This window comes from Nomascus leucogenys, chromosome 2 (genome assembly GCF_006542625.1).
Source record: "Nomascus leucogenys isolate Asia chromosome 2, Asia_NLE_v1, whole genome shotgun sequence".
NCBI classification, from domain to species: domain Eukaryota; kingdom Metazoa; phylum Chordata; class Mammalia; order Primates; family Hylobatidae; genus Nomascus; species Nomascus leucogenys.
In genome coordinates, this window is record NC_044382.1 from 144546375 (window position 1) to 144568072 (window position 21698).

The following is a 21698-nucleotide window of genomic DNA, read 5'->3' on the forward strand; positions in this document are numbered from 1 at the left end:
TGACAGTGTCTGTCAAATTCGCGACATGTGAAGGTCCTTTCAAATTTAGAGGCAAAGCTGATTGTCATTGGCCACCCACGCTGATATTGATTTTGTGTGTTGGTATTTCTTGTTTTATTTGCTCTCTTTCCTTGAATATTTATTCAGGACATTCTCTACCAGAGATATTGAGTAAGGGCAACAGAAACAATACATAAGTATCTTATAAATGTGGAAGACAATGTATACGTGTTTTTTATCTCTCTATTATTGGTGGGTGCCATATCCCCAAGGTAGAATGAGTATTTGAGAAGAAAGGAAATATCCTCTTTTAGGCACCTTCTCTGTCAAGGCTGATGCTGGGCTTTTTATATATTTTCTCTAATTCTTGTGGCTGTCAAACAAGGTGGGCTTTATCATTCCCTTGTACAGGGGACACAGCTGTGGCTCAGAAGGGTTTATTTGCTTTCCTGAGGGCCACACACATAATGAGAGGCAGACACAGGGGACAAAGTGTGAGTTTTCCCTGTCATGCCGTCTTATCTGTCATATACCTCTCTGACGTGCTAGAATTGCACTAAACAAAAGAATTCTCTTATGAACATATGCAAAAGATATTCTTTGACTGCGGATCATGTTTCTTATTCTGTCAGTAGAATGGCTAACATTTTCTGAGGGTGTTTCACGTGAAAGTAAATCGCTCATATTTGCCCATTCTTTCTAAAAGATGCCCTTTGTATTGTGTATCTTGCAGTGTCACTTTCTCAAACTTAAGCCAATTATATCATCATTTTTGCAAAATCACTATCAGTTTACTATTATTTAATGTTTATTGCCACCATTTTAATAAATCCTTTACAGGAGTAGTTTTGAAATTGATTTTGAGAGGATGATGATATAATTTCCATTACGTTACAGCATATAGATATATATACATGTATATATTTTTGAGTTGGAGTCTTGCTCTGCCGCCAGGCTGGAGTGCAGTGGCGCGATCTCAGCTCACTGTAATCTCCGCCTCCTGGGTTCAAGCGATTCCCCTGCCTTAGCCTTCTGAGTAGCTGGGACTACAGGCACATGCCACCACACTCAGCTAATTTTTTGTATTTTAGTAGAGACAGTTTCACCATGTTGGCGAGGATGGTCTCGATCTCCTGACCTCGTGATCCACCTGCCTTGGCCTCCCAAAATGCTGGGATATAAATTTTTCTTTTTTTTTTTTTTTTTGAGACGGAGTTCACTCTTGTTACCCAGGCTGGAGTGCAGTGGCACGATCTCAGCTCACCGCAACCTCCGCCTCCTGGGTTCAAGCGATTATTCTGCCTCAGCCTCCCGAGTAGCTGGGATTACGGTCATGTGCCACCACGCCTGGTTAGTTTTTGTATTTTTAGTAGAAACGAGGTTTCACTATGTTGGCTAAGCTGGTCTCAAACTCCTGACCTCAAGTGATCTACCCGCCTCAGCCTCCCAAAGTGCTGGGATTACAGGCATCAGCCATTGCCCCCGGCCGGATATAAATAATTTCTGTGAACTCCTTGGATGCTACCTAAAATCATCTTGTTTTGCTAGTGGCACACACTGCATTTTGGGCAGCTGTGGCCTTGGTGGATTGCTGAAGTAGATTTGACCTTACCTGGACTGAGGCAGCTGTTGAAGGGAATTGCTATGTTCACTGTATGCTGCCATCCATGATTTCATGAAACCAGCTCTAGCTATTTAAGCAGGGGTCAAACTTAGAATTCTATAGTATTTTTTTTCCCTTTTCTGGGCGAAAAGACAGCTGAACACCAGCAAAGACTAAGAAGTTTCTTAGAAGACTGTGGGTCCTTAGGCCCTTTCTATTGAATTTCAGAGTATTTCCAAATAGTATGAATTCTTGCAGCTTAGTTGAGAAATGCCCCAGATGGTGTGACATTCTGCTTCCAGGAGGGATTGGAAAGTATTTCCTATTACATAACATTCCACTCAGCTCATTCGTTTGCCGTGGCTGTAATTGAATCCCCCAAAGCCACAATTATCTTAACGTTCAGACGAGTGCTTATTTAACCTGCAAAATCTTGCTTCACTTTTGGGGAGCATGTTAACAATTTCACTTACAAATCTTCTGTGTAACTCAACCCCATGGTGGTGGCTACTGCTGCTCCTAGACTCTTTAAAGTTCCTTTCACCTCTCAGGTTTGAAATGATAAGTCTCGTTCTTGGGTTCCTTGAGTCCTAATGGGCTGGTCTTGTCTCCACAGCGTAAATGACTGTTTCTTGATCAACTAGAACCACATCAACTTTTTCCCTCCGGCTTCAGTAATATATTGTGAAACATGGCTATTCAATGTCCTATAGACCAACTGCCATAAGGAAAATGGCATTGATTCAGATGTATCCATCGAGATATGTACAAAGTTTTACTTCTTAGCACATCTTGGCTCTGGGCAAACACGCACTTCCTATGGACATTGATTACTGTCTACTATAGAGATCACATTTGCACATACAGATTATGGCACATGGTAGAAAGTGTTAAGTAATGTAGGAATGGACATATCTCAAACAGAACTGGAAGCTGAGGCCCCTGGCCCTGCTCAAGTTGGTATGACTGGTATATGGTGCCTTAATGGGTACTTAAAGTCCAGGTGAGAGTGGCAGGAGGCAGCCAAATGCCTAGGTAGATAGGAGTGGGTCCCTGGTGAAACCCCACTTCCAAGTTGAAGACAGTTTGAAGACTGAAAGCTAAGCCACAAGTTAAGTCCTTGGACCAGATTGAGAACTTGTCTTCTTGTTTGATGCACTCTTCTGATTGATCCCCACCTTTCACCTATTTTACATATGCCTGCCCTTCCCTAACTGGTTTCCTACACTGTCGTGCCCACCTTTGAGTGCTGCCTTTAACCTTCTGTGCATGCTCATGAAGTAATTAGCATATACTCTCCATTCTGAGCTAATATAAGGCCCCAGACCCGGCCGCGCAGGGCAACTTTACTACCTTGAGGTAGGGGAACCACCCCCACCACGTTCCCTCTCCACTGAGAGTTTTCCTTTTAGTTAATAAATTCAACTCCACTCACTCTCCATTGTCTGCATGCCTAATTCTTCCTGATCCTGAGACAAGCACTTGGACCTAGCTGAGCTAAGGATCAGAAAGAGTGTATCACAGGGTACTTGGGTAACAGCTCCATCTCCTGTCCTGTGTAGCTATCTGTTGGTAAGAAGTTGAATGAACTTGGGTCATTTAGCTGTGCCTGTCGTCTTGACCTTGTAAAAGGTCTTGGGCAAGCATGCAAGAACTTTTGAAGAGGGAGATATGGCTGATTGGCACATGAAGAGCAAGGGAATAATTCCTGGAGAAAGGAAGAGTCTCCTGAGTCACCTTTGGGAGGTAGGGAGGGTTTGACATGTAGGCTGGTCATCTGGGACTGAGTGAGGGATTCTGTGAGCCTCATCTCAGTGGACCACTCAAGGAAGGCGGGTAAGCACTGGGTATAAGTGTGTAAGCAGGGAACAGAAAGTACTGTGATTTAAAATATGTTAATCTTTCTACTGTACAGGTGAGAACCAGTTTGGAGATGGGCTGAACCTCAAGCATCTTACCTCCCTCTGATTTCTTAATGCCACATTATAAGGCTGCTGCTTGTAGCTCTTGAAGTCACTCCAAAAACAGATGAGTGAGACTCTGTTGCTAGAGTCCCACTGGGTGTAGATTATTCACAGATATATACACAGTGGCTCATTCCAGGTAGGATGTGATCAGTGCTTTTAGAAATACAGAAAGTCCTATTGGTTTAAAAAAAAAAAAAAATTGTAATGAGTTGAGTTTTAAAGCTAGCACTGTACAATAAAAGGGTGAATTTCACTATGAATTATGACAAACAGTCATATAGCCGCCATCATCACCATCAACATATAGAAGCGTGCCATCACCCCCCAAATGTCCTCTGTGCCTTACTGTAGTCATACCTGCTCCTGACACCTAGGCCCTGGGAACAGTTGATCTTTTTCCTGTCTCTAGTTGTTTGTCTTTTCTGGAATGTTACGTAAACAGAAATATTCTGCGTGTCGCTTTTGGAGTTTGGATTTGTTCACGTAGCAAAATGCATGCACTATTTGTCTGTTGCTGCTAAATTACACCCAAGACTTAGTGACTTAAAACAGCAAACATGTACTGTCTCACTCTATTAGTTTTCCATTGCTGTTGTAATAAATTACCACAAACTTATGTGCTTAAAACCCAAAGCTATTATCTGACAGCTCTGTAGGTTAAAGGTTTGTCATGGGTCTCATTGGGCTAAAATTAAGGTGTCGGCGTGGCTCTGCTGCTTTCTAGAGACTCCAAGGAGAATATTTTTCCTTGCCTTTTCCAGCTTCTAAAAGTCACTCACATAATCTTCAAAACCAGCACTGTTGCATCTCTGACCTTAGCCCTGCAGTCCCATCTCCCTCTAGGCACAGTCGGGAAAGGATCTCAAGACTGTTGTGATGACATTGTGCTTACCTAGATTATCCAGCATGAGCTCCCTATCTGAAGGTGAAAGAGTTTGCATGTTTTTCTCCTGCACATGCTATGTTGAAACATAATCCCTAGTGTTGGTGGTGGGTGTGCTGGGAGGTATTTGGATCATGGGGGTGGAACCCTCATGCATGATTTATGGCCATCCCCTTGGTGATAAGTGAGTTCACCTGATATCTGGCACCTTCCTCCCTCTCTTGCTCTTGCCCTCACCATGTTAGCTGCCTACTCCCCTTTTGCCTTCCGCCATTACTGTAAGCCTCCTGAGGCCTCACCAGAAGCCAAGCACATGCTTCTTGTACAGCCTGCAGAATCTGAGCCAATTAAATCTCTTTTCATTATAAATTATCCAGCCGCAGTTACTTCTTCATTGCAATGCAAGAACTGCTTAACACACAAGGTCTTACCCTTGTCCATGGTCTGCACCATGTCTTTTACCATGTAAGATAGTATGTTCAGTGGCTGTGGGGGTTAGGATGTGGACTTCTTTGGGGGACTACTATTTTTCTCACTTAACTATTTTTGTGACTCAGGAATTTAGGGACAGTTTTGATGGTTCTTTCTGGCTCAGGGTCTTTTTTAGGCTGCAGTCAATATGTCAGCTGGGGACTGGGCATGGTAGCTCACTCCTATTATCACAGCACTTTGGGAGGTCGAGGTGAGTGGACCATTTGAGGTCAGGAGTTTGAGACCAACCTGGCCAACATGGTGAAACGCCATACTAAAAGTACAAAAATTAGTTGGGCATGGTGGCACGTGCATGCAATCCCAGTGTCTTGGGAGGCTGAGGTAGAAGAATAGCTTCAAAACAAGAGGCGGAGGTTCTGGTGAGCTGAGATCACACCACTGCACTCCAGCCTGGGCGAAAGAGCAAGGCCCCATCTCGGGAAAAAAAAAAAAAAAAAAAAAAAGTTAGCTGGGGCCAAGGTCATCTCAAGGCTTGACTATGAAAGGACCTAACATCATGCGTGGCTGTTGGCAGAGGTCAGTTCCTCGTGAGCATTAAACTGAAAGCTATAATTCCTGACTGTTGACCAGAGGCCAACCTCAGTTCCCTGCCGTGTGGGCCTCTCCATGGGGCAGTTGATAACACAGCAGTTAGCTTCCATTGGATTGAGTAAGCAAGAGGGCAAGAACAGGAGTGATACAGAAGCCAGCATCTTTTTGTAAACTAATCTCAGAAGAATTGTCCATCATTTTTTCTATATTCTGTTGGTTAGAAGCAAATTGCTAGGTCTAACCCACCCTCGAGGTGAGGGGATTACACAAAAGTATGAATACCAGCAAGCAGGGAGCACTGGGAGTCATTGTGACCCTGCCTAGGACAGTGCGTTTGAGATCCATATTATTCTATCCATTAGTAGTAGTTTGCTTCTTTTTAATGTTGAGTAATATGCCATTGTGTGTTTACATATTGCTAATGGATTTTAAAGAGGGCTAATCAAGGTGTTGATTAGAAGGAAAATTTCTTCAGTGAAATAATATTTGAGCAAAACCTTGAAGAACAATTAGGAGTTTGACAGAGGGAATGGCACGAATAAAGACTCAGACCTGATCAAGTGAGGGGTGTATTCATCCATGGGGCAGTGGATGATTCAGCCTGCCTGGAGCTTAAGGAGAGAGGGGTGTAGTTGTGGCTGTTGCTCAGAAGGACCTGAATGTCAGGATGCGTTTGTGTTTAATTTAGCAGATATTTAGGAACCATTAAGAGTTTTTGAGAATGGGTAGGTAAGATTAGAATAGTATTTTAGTAAGTTTAACTAGGCTTTAACCAGTATTCATAAAAAGTCAAGTAGGAGAATGTAGAGGTGACAAGACCAGGTGTGGGCTATTGCAGTGACTACACCTAAAAGGAAACAGAGCTAGAAACATGGAGTGACATGGAGTCGTTGTCTTAGGTTGGTGATCCTAGCAGCTGAGGCTGCTAGGATCATATGATCTATTAGGGGACTGTTCCCAGAAGAGAGCGGAGAGGGAAGCAGGCTTTGGTTTCTACTGGAAATCTGTTTCAGCCTGAGTCCATGGGGAGCTCTGGAGAAGGAATTGTATCACCGAGTTGGTCCTCCTTGTCAACAGAGCATGTGTGTGGGGGTGATGACTTCCCAGATATGAGGGTGCCCTCCAGCAGTGGACAGTTATCTGGAGGAGTTCATGCTCCAGAGGTAGTGCCTACCTCTGTGGAGATGTAAGGGATGGGACGGTATATTAGGGGTTCCTAATGAGCCTAGAGATACTGACTTTGGCCAGTCACGGAGACTAAAGGAGAAGATGGGATAGCACATTGTTTCCCTAAGTATTCGTAATCAGGTGACTGTTTTGCAAATATCAGCCGTTACAGAAATAAAGGGTATCAGGAAGGGGAGGAGATGTGAGGAGAGAAGATGAAGAGTTTAGATTTAGGCATGTTGACCCTGAACTTGTGGGAAGGTATCCAGGAAAATAAGACTGACAGGTGGGAATGAGATTCTGGTACTTGGAAAGAATACAGTGGCTAGAGGTAGGGGTTTGAAGTCTTCATGGAGGTTTTGTTTGGAGTCGGGTTGGGAAGAAAGTGCTGCAGGGAAGATTTTAGAGATGGAATCAAAAGAGATTGATGCTGGGCGCGGTGGCTCACGCTTGTAATCCCAGCACTTTGGGAGGCCGAGGTGGGCGGATCACGAGGTCAGGAGATCGAGACCACGGTGAAACCCCGTCTCTTCTAAAAATACAAAAAAGTTAGCCGGGCGTGGTGGCGGGCGCCTGTAGTCCCAGCTACTCGGAGAGGCTGAGGCAGGAGAATGGCGTGAACCCGGGAGGCGGAGCTTGCAATGAGCCGAGATCGCGCCACTGCACTCCAGCCTGGGTGACAGAGCAAGACTCCGTCTCAAAAAAAAAAAAAAAAAAAAAAAAAAAGATCGATGATGGAACAATGGGCAAAAGAGGAAGGGTTGGAGGAGACAAAAAATGAAGCGGTAGTGGCATTGAGAGGTCCAAGAGTGGATGGTATCACAGAAGCGAAGACAGGAAAGTGAGCCAGAAGTCAGGGAGGAGCAGGATCCTCTGCAACAGGGCAGTCTAGCAGAGAGGAGGTTGCTAGATTTATTGATTGAGAAGCCACTGCTCTCCAGGCAGCTTTGAGAGGTCCTGGATGGTGATAGAATGGAATTCAGCTGATGATGAGAAGTACATTTGGGGCAGGGAAGGAGACTGAATGGAGATGAATATTTCAAAACTATAGACCATAAATGGGAAGAGAGAGGCTAGTGCAACCTGCCTAGGTCAAGTGAATGTCCTTTTTTTCTCTTTCCAGCCCTTGTCTTTTTCACCCTGTTTTCTGCATTTCTTTCCTTCTGTTCTGATTTTTCCTTACCTGATGGTCGGAAAGATCGGATTGAGCTGACGCGCAGCAAGAATGAGCCAGTGGAGAGGAAAATGTAACCGCCTAATGGGTTCTCCTTTCCTGCTGGCTAGACAGAGCTGATTTATCAAGACAGGGGTACTGCAAATAGAGAAAGTTTAATCCACACAGAGCCAGCCGTATGGGAAACCGGAGTTTTATTACTCAAATCAATCTCCCTGAGAATTCAGGGATGGGAGTCTTTAAGGAGAAATGTGGTGGATAGGGAGCCAGTGAGTGATTCGGGAGTGCTGATTGTCTCAGGTGTCCATGTGAAGAGATCACCAAACAGGGTTTGTGTGAACAGCAAGGCTGTTTATTTCACATGGGTGCAGGTGGGCTGAGTCCCAAAAAGGAGTCAGCAAAGGGTGATGGGATTATCATTAGTTCTTACAGGTTTTGGGATAGGCGGTAGAGTTAGGAGCAGTGTTTTGCGGGCAGGGGGTGGATCTCACAAAGCACATTCTAAGGGATGGAGAGGATTACAAAGAACCTTCTTAAGGGTTGGGGAGATTACAAAGTACATTGATCAGTTAGGGTGGGACAGAAACAAATCACAATGGTGGGATGTCATCAGTTAAGGCTACTTTCACTTCTCTTGTGGATCTTCAGTTGCTTCAGGCCATCTGGATGTATACATGCAGGTCACTGGGGATATGATGGCTTAGCTTGGGCTCAGAGGCCTGACACTGATTGGATGGCTTGAAGATGAAATCACAGGGAATGGAAGGTGCCCTCCTATGCTGACTCAGTTCCTGGGTGGGGGCCACAGGACTGGTTGGCAGGTCCAGGTAGGGCCACCCTGTTGTCAGAAATGCAAAAATCTGGCTCGTGCAATGGCGTACCCCTGTAATCCCAGTACTTTGGGAGGCTGAGGTTGTCAGGCCTCTGAGCCCAAGCTGAGCCATCATAACCCCTGTGACCTGCACATATACATCCAGATGGCCTGAAGGAACTGAAGAACCACAAAAGAAGTGAAATAGTCAGTTCTTGCCTTAACTGATGACATTCCATCAGTGTGATTTGTTCCTGCGCCACCCTAACTGATCAGTTGACCTTGTGACATTCCTTCTCCTGGACATTGATTCTCAGGAGCTCCCCCACTGAGCACCTTGTGACCCCCGCCCGTGCCTGAAGAGAAAATTCCCTTTAACTGTAATTTTCCACTACCCACCCAAATTCTATAAAACTGCCCCACCCCTATTTCCCTTTGCTGACTCCTTTTTCAGATTCACTCTGCCTGCACCCAGGTGATTAAAAAGCTTTATTGCTCACACAAAGCCTGTTTGGTGGTCTCTTCACATGGACACGTGTAACAGAGGTGGGCAGATCACTTGAGGTCAGGAGTTCAAGACCAGTCTGGCCATTGTGGTAAAACCCTGCATGTACTAAAAATACAAAAATTAGCTGGGCATGGTGGCGTGCACCTGTAATCCCAGCTACTCGGGAGGTTGAGGCATGAGAATCACTTCAACCTGGGAGGTGGAGATTGCAGTGAGCCAATTGTGCCACTGCGCTCCAGCCTGCAATGCAGAGTGAAACTGTCTGAAAAAATAAAAAAAAATGCAAAAATCTGAACAGACATCTCAAAAGCCAATCTTAGGTTCTACAACAGTGATGTTATCTGCAGGGATAATTGAGAAAGTTGCAAATCTTGTGACCTCTGGAATAATGGCTGGTAATTATTTAAAACTCAAGTCTCTCTTATCCTAACGTGGTGGCCTTTCATTCATTTTACAGGAATGGTTTAGTTTTGGGGAAAAGCTGTTATTTAAACTATAAACGAAATTTCTCCCAAAGTTAGCTTGGCCTATGCCCAGGAATGACCAAAGACAGTTAACCAGTTACCAGAAACGGATCCCAATCCAGACCCGAAGAGACAGTTCTTGCATCTTGGGCTAGAAAGAATTGGGGGGGAGTCCATAAAATTAAAATAACTTTATTAAGAAAGGAATAAAAGAATGGCTCCTCCATAGGCAGAGCAGCAACTTTGGCTGTTGGACTAAGGATATCTATAGTTAATTATTGATTAGCTATAATATATTATATTTTAATAAAATAGATATTATATAAACTATAATACAATATAATATATGTAATATATATTATATATAACTATAAACAAGGGGTAGATTACTCATGGATTTTCAGGGAAAGGGGTAGGCAGTTCCTGGAAGTGAGGGTTCCTCCCCTTTTTAGACCATATAGGGTAACTTCTTGATGTTGCCATGGCATGTGTCCGCTGTCATGGTGCTGGTGGGGATGTCTCTTAGCATGCTAATGGATTCATATTAGTGTATAATGAGTAGTAAGGATGACCAAAGGTCGTTGCCATCTTTGTTTTGGCGGGTTTTGGCTGGCTTCTTTACTGCAAACCGTTTTATCAGCAAGGTCTTTATGACCTGTATCTTGTGCTGACCTCCTATCTTATCTTGTAACTTAGAATGCCTAACCTCCGGGGAATGCAGCCCAGTAGGTCTCAATCTTATTTTACCCAGCCCCTATTCAAAATGGAGTCGCTCTGGTTTAAATGCTTCTGAGAAACCTGTGAGACTAAGGACGTGATGGAGTCTGTTAGGTTAGATTTAATTTCCTCGGTTGTTATTTCACAAAGGGGGTTTCAGAAAGATTGACAATGCTAGAAAGAGACGGGGTAGTCAGTGGTAGGGATCCTGAGGGGTTAAAAAAGGGAAGGAGCTGGTCCCTTTGCAGTAGGAAGTACCAGCTAAGTCCACTCTTGCCAGAAAGCCTGGCTCTGTCATGAGGAATCTTGGCCCATTATCACTCTCATTTATGACAACCCCCACCCCCACCAGTACCACCTTAACTACTGAGGGGATGTCCTCTGGCACAGAAGGAATACATTGGCTCTAGTTGAAGGGGTTTCTGGTTGGTAAATACCATCCCCACAGTCAGCAGACACAGAGAACGCCATGGGGCCACTCATCAGAAAGGTGGAGGGGCTTTATCTGTGGGTAAATGAGAGTCATGGACACCCTGCACGCTGCCCTGCATTGGAATCTCAGGCTGTAAACAAGGAGGAGAACCTTTTCTGCCCTTCGTCACCTCTCACAGATGAGAATCCACCCAAGAAGAAGAAAAAGAATCAGCCCCTTAAAATGCTGACGAGTAACATCAGTTTTTGGAAGGATAGTATTTTTGTTTCCATTCTGTCTTTATAGTTTGAACTTTTCCTTTTGATAGTCTGTAAATATTCATCATCTCAGAGCCTTTTGAATTGCAATGGCTTTTAGTCAAAACTGAGCAAAATGTGCCATTTGAATAATAAAAACCTCATTAAAGTGAGGCAAAAGCAATTCTTTTCCTTTTGTACAAGCCAATTAAGTGTCTTTACAATTAAAACAAAGTCAAGCACTTTATAGTTTCATATTCCATAAGCCTGTTTTTAATTAATAGAGGTGACAAGTTTTAGGTACAGGATACATATTTTGCCTCTGGTGTTGTGCAATTAACATTAATGAAGGGTATTAAAATTTGGTGAGACAGGAAAGGGTTTGCCCAGGTCCTCTGTGGGTTCTTGCCTGCAGGCCTAAGTCTTTGGTAGCAAGCTCCTTGGTTTGCTGAGGTTTGCGTTTTCTTGAGAAAATGTACAGGCAAGGATAAAGGTAACTAGAATAGACATTGTTGTTATTGAGAAGTATGAAGTTAAAATTCCCAGTGACCAGGCCTGTCTTAAAGATAGGTAAACACTGCAGAAACTATCTTTGAGGAATTTAATTTTGTCTTGTGGATGAAAGTGAAGGATAAATAGACAAAGGAAATAACAATTACCTAACCTGGCAGGCCAGCAAGATACTGGGGCTTTACTCCTCACAACCATGGGAGCAGTATATTGAGTTTACAGTGGGAGAACACAGGTTCACAGGGGTGAACTAACTGGCCATGAGTCAGGTAAGGAAAGTAACACGGCTGAGCTCCAGTTCCTCTAAGAACTTGGCTCTGTCCATTCCAGGGAGCTTATGTAAGACCGAAGGTATTGTGCAGTAGCCTTGAAGTCAGGTGACCCTTTTTATGTGTGTGTGTGTGTGTGTGTGTTTGCTTCTTTATATTAGCTACTTTTGTTTTTGAGACAAGATGTTGCTCTTCCTCAGTTACCCAGGCTGGAGAGCAGTGGGATGATTACAGCTCACTGCAGCCACAACCTCCCAGGTTCAAGAGATCCTCCCACCTCAGCTTCCCAAGTAGCCAAGACTGCAGGTGCTTGCCACTGGCAATTTTTTTTTTCTTTTTATTTGTGAGTTTTTAATTTTTTGTAGACGTGAGGTCTTGCTATGTTGTCCAGGTTGGTCTTGAACCCCTGAGCCCAAAAGATGCTCCTGTCTTGGCCTCCCAACGTGCTGAGATTACAGGCATGAGCCACCATACCTGGACTATGTTAGCTATTTCTGATAGTTCATTTCTGTCTGTAAACGGCAATCATAATATATGTCACCTGGGGTTCTTAAAAAGCTCTTAAAAAGTGCCTAACCCATAGTTTGTACTCAAAAAGGAAAGAATTAACAGCCCTGGAAAAGTGAGCGAAATATTTCAGATGCAACCTGAGAGGAGCTCTAATGTTAGTCTCTCTTCACTTTGCCCATCTTTCCCTCTTCCCCGCAAGGTTTTTAGCAATGGTCCTGTGTTACTACAATGTATGAATTATCCCTGCTACAAATTAGTAGATTCTGCTTTGATTTGAAGCAGAGTCTAATGAGTGTTACAGGTAGGCTTGGTGCTTCAAAGCATTTGTGCCTATCTCTTCAGAGAGTAGCTGGGCTATTGAGGGACTGTGTATTGACAACTGTAGTGGGCACCGTATGTGGAAAACAGGTGTTCTCAAATAAATACAGCTGACCCCAACCACACCATGCCTTTTCAGGTTTTAGGTAGGGGATGGGTGGGAAAACAAATGAGGCAACAGAATGAATTATTCCTTAATGAGATCCAGATTACCCACTGATAAGATTTGGATGAATACTTCAAACAACAACAGTGATTAAATAGGTTTTTCTAGTTAAAAAATTAATCAGTGCTTTCCAGCAAGCGCTTAAAGAATTAATACGGGCCAGGAACCGTGGCTCACGCCTGTAATCCCAACACTTTGGGAGGCCGAGGTGGGTGGATCACGAGGTCAGGAGATCAAGAGATCAAGACCATCCTGGCTAACGTGGTGAAACCACGTCTCTACTTAAAATACAAAAACAAGATTAGTGGGGCGTGGTGGCGGGTGCCTGTAGGCCCAGCCACTTGGGAGGCTGAGGCAGGAAAATGACATGAACCCGGGAGGCGGAGCTTGCAGTGAGCCAAGATTGCACCACTGCGCTCCAGCCTGGGCAGGCGACAGAGTGAGACTCTGTCTCAAAAAAAAAAAAAAAAAAAAAAAAAAAAAATTAATACCAATTTTCCACAAACTCATTTTAAAAAAACAGGAGGAAACACTTTCCAACCAACTCTATGAAGCCACTGTTACTCTGACAACAGAACCAGACAAAGATATCACAAGAAAAGGAAACTTGAGATCACTTTCACTTAGGAATAGAGATGCAACAATTTTGTACAAAATGCTAGCAAGCCAAATGCAGCCACATATACAAAGAATTGTACATTATGACTAAGTGAAATTTATCCAAAGAATTCAAGGTTGGTTTTATATTAAAAAATCAGTCAATATAATATATCATAATAGTAGAAAAAAAGATCCTCTCAATACATATGTAAAAATACGTTGTAAAAAGGTCTAGCACTATTTTGTGATGAAAACTTTTGGTAAACTTGGAACAAAGTGGCATTTTCTCAACTCAGTAAAGGGCATCTGCAAAAAACCCACAAATGACATCATACTTAATGCTCAAAGATGGAGTACCATTCCCTTAAGATCAAGAAATAAGACAAGGATATTCACTCTCACCACTTTAATATTGTACTAGAAATCCTAGCTAGATCAATTGAGCAAAAAAGAAGAAAAGATGAAAAAAAAGATCCAGGGTGAAAAGAAGTAAACCTGTCTTTATTTGCAAATGAAATCACCTTATCTGTAGAAAATCCTAGAAGTGTACTTAAAAAATATTTAACAAGTTCACGCAGGATAAAAGTAGGATAAAAGTTTAATATGCATAAGTCAATTGTATTTCTGTACACTAGCAATGAAGGCATCCCATGTTCATGGATCAGAAGATTTAATATTGTATAGCTGACCAAACTCTCCAAATTATCTACAAATTTAGTGCAATCTCTATTAAAATTTCAGTTGACTTTTTTGCAGAAATTGAAAACCTGATCCTACGTTTTGTATATGAATGCAAAGGAACCTGAATAACCAAAACAAGCTTGAAAAAGAAGAGGATTGGAGGGCTTCCATTTCTCAATTTCAAAACTTTCTATAAATCCTCAGTAATAAAGACAGTGTCGTATCGGCATAAGAATAGATCTATAGATAATAAAATCGCCTTGAGAGTCCAGAAATGAATCCATGTATATTCTGAATTGATTTTCAGCAAGGATGCCAAGACAATTCAAAATACTCTTTTCAACAATGATGCTAGAACCAACTGGTATCCCCATGCAAAAGCATGAGGTTAGATCACACTTGCATAAACTACACAGAAAAAAATAGCAAAAAAAAAAGGGGGGGATCAGAGACTTAAATGTAAGAGCTAAAACTATACAACTCTTAGAAGCAAACCTAGGAGTATATTTTTGTGATGTTGGCTTAGACAGTGATTTCTTAGATACAACCCCGACAGCACAAGTGACAAAAGAAAAATACCCAGAATGATCCAGAATGAAAAGTGTTTGTGCTGCAAATGATACCATCAAGAAAGTGTACAGATGACCTACAGAATGGGGGAAATACTTAGAAATTAAATATCAAATAAGGGATTTGTATCTAGAATAAAGAACTTTTACAATTCAATAATAAAAACTCAGTGAAAAAATGAGCCTAAAATCTAAATAGATATTCCTCCAAATATGATACACGAATTGCCAGTGAATACATAAAAGATGTTCAACGTCATTAGTCATGCAAATGAAAGCCACAATGAGATTCCACTTCTTACTAGGATGGCTAAAATAAAAAAGTCAGATAACAAATACTTACGAAGACATGGAGAGATGTAAGTTCAAATACAGTCCTGGTGGAAAAGTAAAATTGTATGGCCACACTGGGAAACAGTTTGGCCATTCTTCAAAAAGTTAAACATTGAGTTACCATATGACCCAGCAGTCCCAGTCCCAGATGTATCCTCAAGAGAAATGAAAACATGCATTTCCATAGCATCTTACAAATGAATGTACATAGTAGTGATATTCCTAATAGCCAATAAATAGAAACAATCCAAATATCCATCATGGGTGAATAGATAAACAAAGCATGGTATATTCATATAATGGAATATTATTTGCCCATTAAAAAGAAATGAATTACTGATGTATGCTACAACGTGGATGAACCCTGCAAACATCATGCCAAGGGACAGAAGCCAGTCACAAAAGACTATGTATTGTATGGTTCCATTTAGTATATAAAATGTCCGAAATAGGCGAATCTATAGGACAGAAAGTACACTGATGGTGTTTTGGGGATAAAAGTGTAGGTGGGTAGTGGGTGGCTAGTGATTGCTAATGGTTTTTGTTTTTTTTTTTTTTGAGTTAAAAAAGTGCTATAAAATTAGAATGTAGTTATGGTTGTACAATTATTTGAGTATACTAAAACAGTTGTACAGTGTACATAGGTAGATTTTATGGTATGTGCATTATATTTCAGTAGAGTTCTTTAATAAATTAGTTTATGCTTATGGTAGAAAAGTTGGAAAATACCAAAAACCATAAACAGGAAATAGGAAAAAAAGTAATCCTGACTGTATATCTGGAAATCTTTTGGTGGGGTATGGGGTATGAATCACACATATTAAATTTAATTTCCTGCCTTTTCAATTAAATTGAGAAAGTTGGGGAGCCTCTGGCTTAATCATTATTTATCCACTGCTCTGTTGTTGGATGTTAGATTGCTTCTAGTTCATATGTAATTTTATAATTTTAGTTGATTTGTCATTATGGATTCTTGGGCATAAACTTGTATACGAATTTTGAATATTAGGAAATAATATTGGAAGCTATATTAGTTTTCTAAAGGTATTACAACAAATTACCACAGATTGAATGCCTCGAAACAACAGAATTTTAGTCTCTTACAGTTTCAGAGACCAAACATGTGAAATCAAGTGGTCTGCAGCGCGGGCTCCTTCTGGAGGCTCGAAGGAGCATCTCTGTTCCATGCCTTTCTCGTAGCTTCTCATGACTGCCAGCCGTCTTTGGAATTTCTTGGCTTTTATCTAAGTCACTCTAATCTCTGTCTTTCCATCTCCTTCTCTGTGGGTGTTCCTTCTCCCCTTTTCTTTTGTAAGGATAGTCCTGTCATTGGATTTAAGGCCCACCTTAATCTGAGAGGATCTCATTTCAAGATATGGGAGTTAATCACACTTTACAAAGACCCTTTTTCCAAATAAGGTCACATTCACAGATCCCTACCATTCGACCCACTGTGGAAGTAGTGGGGTGGGAGGTACCATTCAACTGACAGATTCCTACCATTCAATCCACTATAAGGCAGTGGCATATCAAAAGGTTGGGAGGTAGCTAAGGGAATGGTCTGTCCCAGGTTCAGGTAAAGTGGGGAAGCATTTTGTATAGAATGGAAAAACAACAGTAAAGCTGGCTAAAACTTGATCTGCTTTTTACGATCATGTGCTGACAATTCTAAACATTATCAATGATAAAACACTTCTCACTAGTGATATTAACTGCGCCATTTCTGCTGCCCGTGCTACGTACATGGTTTACTGCTTGGAAACAGGATTACTTGGCGAAATAATGTGAATCTTTCAATTCTTTTTTTTTTTTTTGAGACGGAATCTCACTCTGTCGCCCAGGCTGGAGTGCAGTGGCACAATCTTGGCTCACTGCAAGCTCTGCCTCCCGGGTTCACGCCATTCTCCTGCCTCAGCCTCTCCGAGTAGCTGGGACTACAGGCGCCTGCCACCACGCCCGGCTAATTTTTTGTATTTTTTTTTTTTTTAGCAGAGACGGGGTTTCATCGTGGTCTCAATCTCCTGACCTCGTGATCCGCCCTCCTTGGCCTCCCAAAGTGCTGGGATTACAAGCGTGAGCCGCCGCGCCCGGCCGAATCTTTCAATTCTCATGATACATGTTTTCAAGTTAATATCCAAGGTGCAGGAGTATATATTCCCACCAAACTTTATATAAGATAATACAAATATAATAGTATGAATAAATATGCTAATTTGATAGAAAATATTTTAATATCTACTACTAGTGTGGTTGGACGTGTTGAGTATTGCACTGTTTATTTGTAATCTAGCTTTATAAAATTTCTCATGTCTGTCATTGTTTCTGTTAGACTCTTACGAAGATACATGTTTGTCTCATAGATTTGTAAGAACTCTTTATATGGTAAAAATATGGGGCCTCTATGTGATTGCATATATTTGTCACTTTTGTTTCACTTTTTTAGAAGGCAGAATATTTTAATTTCTGTAAAGATTTTTATATTTCCATTTACTGAATGCCAATATTTGTTTTTTAAAACCTTGTAACTCTTAGGGTGCTATGTGAAAAGTGTCCTTCTTTTTTTTGATTTGGAAACAGAGTCTTGCTCTGATGCATGCAGGGATATGATTATAGCTCAATGCAGCCTCGAACTCCTGGGCTCAAGTAATCCTCCTATCTTAACCTTCCAAGTAGCTGCGACTACGGGCACACACCACCACACCTAGCTCACTTTCTGGTGGTGGTTTTTTAGATGGGGTCTTGCCATGTTGCTCAGGCTGGTTTTGAATACTGAGCTCAAGCGATTATCCTGCCTCAGCCTCCCAAAGTGCTGGAATTTCAGAGGTGAGCCACTGTGCCCAGCCATATATATAATTATTATTATTTTAAGATGGAGTCTGTCTCTGTTGCCCAGGCTGGAGTGCAGTGGCGTGATCTCGGCTCACTACAACCTCCGCCTCCTGGGTTCAACTGATTCTCCCGCCTTAGCCTCCTGAGTAGCTGAGATTACAGGTTCGTGCCACCACGCTGGGCTAATTTTTGTATTTTTAGTAGAGACAAGGTGTCACCATGTTGGTCAGGCTGGCCTCGAACTCTGACCTGGTGATTTGCCCATCTTAGCCTCCCAAGGTGCTGAGATTACAGGCGTGAGCCACCGTGTCCACCGTTATTTTTATATATCTTTTATAACCTTTCTAACTCTGTCTGTCTCTTTCTCTGTTTCTGTGTGTGTCTCTGTCTGATCATAAAATACATTGAATTTTATTTTATAACTGTTTTATAAGGTCAGTAGATTTGTTTATGATTTTAATGGCTGCATAGTGTTCTATCATATGGGTATATTCTAAATGTAATAATTCCTCAATGATATATTTAGTTTACTTCTAATTTGCTGCTTTAGCTTTTCACAAACACTGTGGATAGCCTTGTATATATTTTGTTGTACAATTCTTATTGGTACACTATGATTTTTCACAAATATACAATTACTTTCTGAGAATTTAGCTTTTTAATTCACATGGAAGGGTTACTTTTATTGTTAACAATTTTATTATGTTTGTGAGGCCTAGGCAGGAGGATTGTTGAGACCAGGAACTCAAGACCACCCTGGGTAACATAGGGGGAGTGCGTCTCTACAAAATTAAAAAAAAAGAAATAAAATAACCATGCATGGTGGTGTGTCCCTGTATCCCAGTTACTCGGGAGGCTAAGGTGGAAGGATCGGATCGTCTGAGCCTGGGAATTTGAGACTGCAGTGTTATGACCACACCACTGCACTCCAGCCTGAACGACAGAGGAAGATCTTGCAAAAAAAAAAAAAAAAAAAGTAAATATATACAAAATAAGAGAGAATATTATGATAAGTTTCTACTTACCTATTTCTAGGCTTCTTTATAAAATGTTCATTTACTCTGATCTCTACAAGAAATTTTGTATCCTTAAACAACATGTGCCATTCTCTTCAGACAGAGCATTTACCCCCTTGCTATGTTTAGCACCTACCAAGTGCTGGGTCCTGTGTCAGTTGTTTTGTTTTCTTTTTCCCTTTTTTTTTTTTTTTTTTTTTTGAGATAGAGTCTTGCACTGTTGGTCAGGCTGGAGTGCACTGGCGCGATCTCAACTCACTGCAACCTCTGCCTCCCGGGTTCAAGCAATTCTTCGGCCTCAGCCTCCTGAGTAGCTGGGATTACAGACATACACCACCACACCCGGCTAATTTTTTTTGTATTTTGATAGAGATGGGGTTTTACCATGTTGGTCAGGCTGGTCTCAAACTCCTGACCTCAAATGATCCACCTGACTTGGCCTCCCAAAGTGTTGGGATTACAGGCGTGAGCCCCCGCGCCCGGCCCTGTGTCAGCCTTTTTAACAGCGTAATTTCTCCTTTATTACTCGTAACTATTTTAAGGGCTATTTGGATTTACAGACAAAGCGATACTTGGATGAATTAAGAAAGAATTAATCAGGTGGTTGAACCTGAGTTCCAACTAGGGTGACAACTCTTCCCGGATTGCCTGCCGCTGTCCTGGTTTTCACCGTGAACGTTCTGTATCCTAATAAGCCTCTCATCCTCAGCAATGGAGGACAGTTGCCCACTCAAATCCTTGTGACATTCTAGGGTGTCCTATTTCCAAATGGCGGGAATCTAGAAGATGGAGAAAGAATTTTTCATTCCTGAAGGAGCATGGATTATCCTTGGTTGTAGTGTTCATGTGCACATCACGTGGAATATTTTATTTTTCAGGCCTCTTCATGTGCTTGTGTGCAACGCAGCAACTTTTGCTCTACCGTGGATTCTCACCAAAGACGGCCTCGAGACCACCTTTCAAGTGAACCATCTGGGGCACTTCTACCTTGTCCAGCTCCTCCAGGATGTTTTGTGCCACTCAGCTCCTGCCCGTGTCATTGTGGTCTCGTCAGAGTCCCATCGGTGGGTTTGAATTGCATATGTGTTCACTTATCCCCTTTCTCATACCAGCTAATATTCCCACAAGGGTCTCATTCTGAAAATAATTTTCATTAGTCCTACTTGAGACATGTGGGTGGACTCAGCTTGGCTCACTTAATTTTTCCAGGTCTTTTTTGTTTGCCTGTGATTGTGGGGGACTGTTTAGAAGGACTGTCTAAAGCAACGAAGATTGTTTTTACGACTATACTTCAAGCTCCTCATTGATTTTGCTTAGAGATAGAATAATAATTGATAAAATCTGAATGGCATGACCTTTATTGATTGGTAATTCAACAACTTCAACATCTTACCAAGAAGAATGTGCAGTTATTCTAGCAGGAGAAACAATGCAATTAAAGCCTGCGAGATGAAATCCAATTGTTTTATAATGAGAAATTAGGGAATTCGATGCAGACATTAGCTGTGTAATTGTGGAAAGGGAAGTACTGTAGTTAGAGCATATTAGAAATCTGGCCATGCCTCTTTTGGTTAAAATTTCAATTAAAATATCAGATGGCACTTTTTTCCTATTGCCATTAGGAGAATATTCAATTGACTGAAAAAGACATTTGAAAATTTCATCGTATTTTCAGCATATTTGTTTCTAGAGTTGGATAAACAACTATTTGTCTAGAGAGAAATACTCCGAAAAGACAAAGGCCTTGCTGGGTGAGGCTGGATTTAATACGTGTTAGGGAGATTTCTCTTTCACATTTGCTTGGTGTGTGTTTGGTGGGGGGAGCTTACACTCTTAGCATAGTAGCTAGAAAAAAAAAAAACGTGCAAGGGGCCTATTTTTTCCTCCTCCTTCTCTGTCTTAAGTCCTGAAATGTTTTAGTGACCCAGAATGAAGCTTATTTTTTTAATCATACTTCCATAAAATGTAACCCTTGGGACTTGGAAGAGAGAGACCAGCCAAGGGTTAGCTTGAACCCTTTATCACTCCCAAACACAGGGGCTTATGGTATAAGTGACACACTGCAGATAGATTTACTTTTGCCATTTTAAATTTATGATGGCTGAAATGAAAGGTAAATGCCAGTAATAATCCTCCCCCGTGTTAAAAGACGTGAAACATCTAGTAATTAGGTGGTAACAAAATCTGGACAGCCTTATCTTTGCAAATCACACCAGGTTTGTGAAGGAAAGTGGAGTGGCCCTGTTAGGGGGCGAGGGAGGCTACTGTGGGGGCAGGCAGCAGAGAGAGCTCCAGAAATAAATCTGCCAGCCCCAGTCATCCACCAGATGTGGAGGGCACCACGGGATATGTTTAAATGAGCTGGTATTTAATGGGAGATTATGTTGAATTGTCAGCTGCTCACTCTCCTTTGTAAATCTGTATCTCAAATGGTATTTCGTGTGACGTCTTTGTTCTTTCCTTAACTACAGTGTAATTCATGCCTACTTCAGAGATGTGTATCTTAGCATCATTTAGAAGATTAGTTTGAAAGGAAGGGACTTGGGCTCTTGGATTAGACGTATGTTAGTTTATAGGGAGGCCTTCCTGAAATGTGTTGTCAGGCTCGCCTCTATCTGATGGCTGGCACTGGTTTTATGCTTTCCAATTATTCTTTGTACATTATTATTATTATTTGAGATGGAGTCTTGCTCTGTCGCCAGGCTGCAGTGCAGTGGCGTGATCTCGGCTCGCCACAACCTCAGACTTCCAGGTTTAAGCGATTCTAGTGCCTCAGCCTGCCAAGTAGCTGGGACCACAAGCACCCGCCACCATGCCCGGCTAATTTTTGTGTTTTTAGTAGAGATGGGGGTTTCACCACATTGGCCAGGATGGTCTCGATCTCTTGACCTTGTGATGTGCCCGCCTTGGC

At 41.9% G+C, this 21698-nt stretch overlaps 1 protein-coding gene across 3 annotated transcripts in view; it reads left to right on the forward strand.

Annotated features, from left to right (window-relative positions):
- The window catches only part of WWOX (WW domain containing oxidoreductase), a 1126706-nt gene that overhangs the window by 311981 nt on the left and 793027 nt on the right, over positions 1 to 21698 (forward strand). For all 3 annotated transcript variants that reach the window (XM_030819181.1, XM_030819185.1, XM_003259982.4), the window contains one exon: positions 19666 to 19851. In XM_030819181.1, the coding sequence (XP_030675041.1) occupies positions 19666 to 19851 (186 nt within the window). The remainder of the gene's footprint in view (positions 1 to 19665; positions 19852 to 21698) is intronic.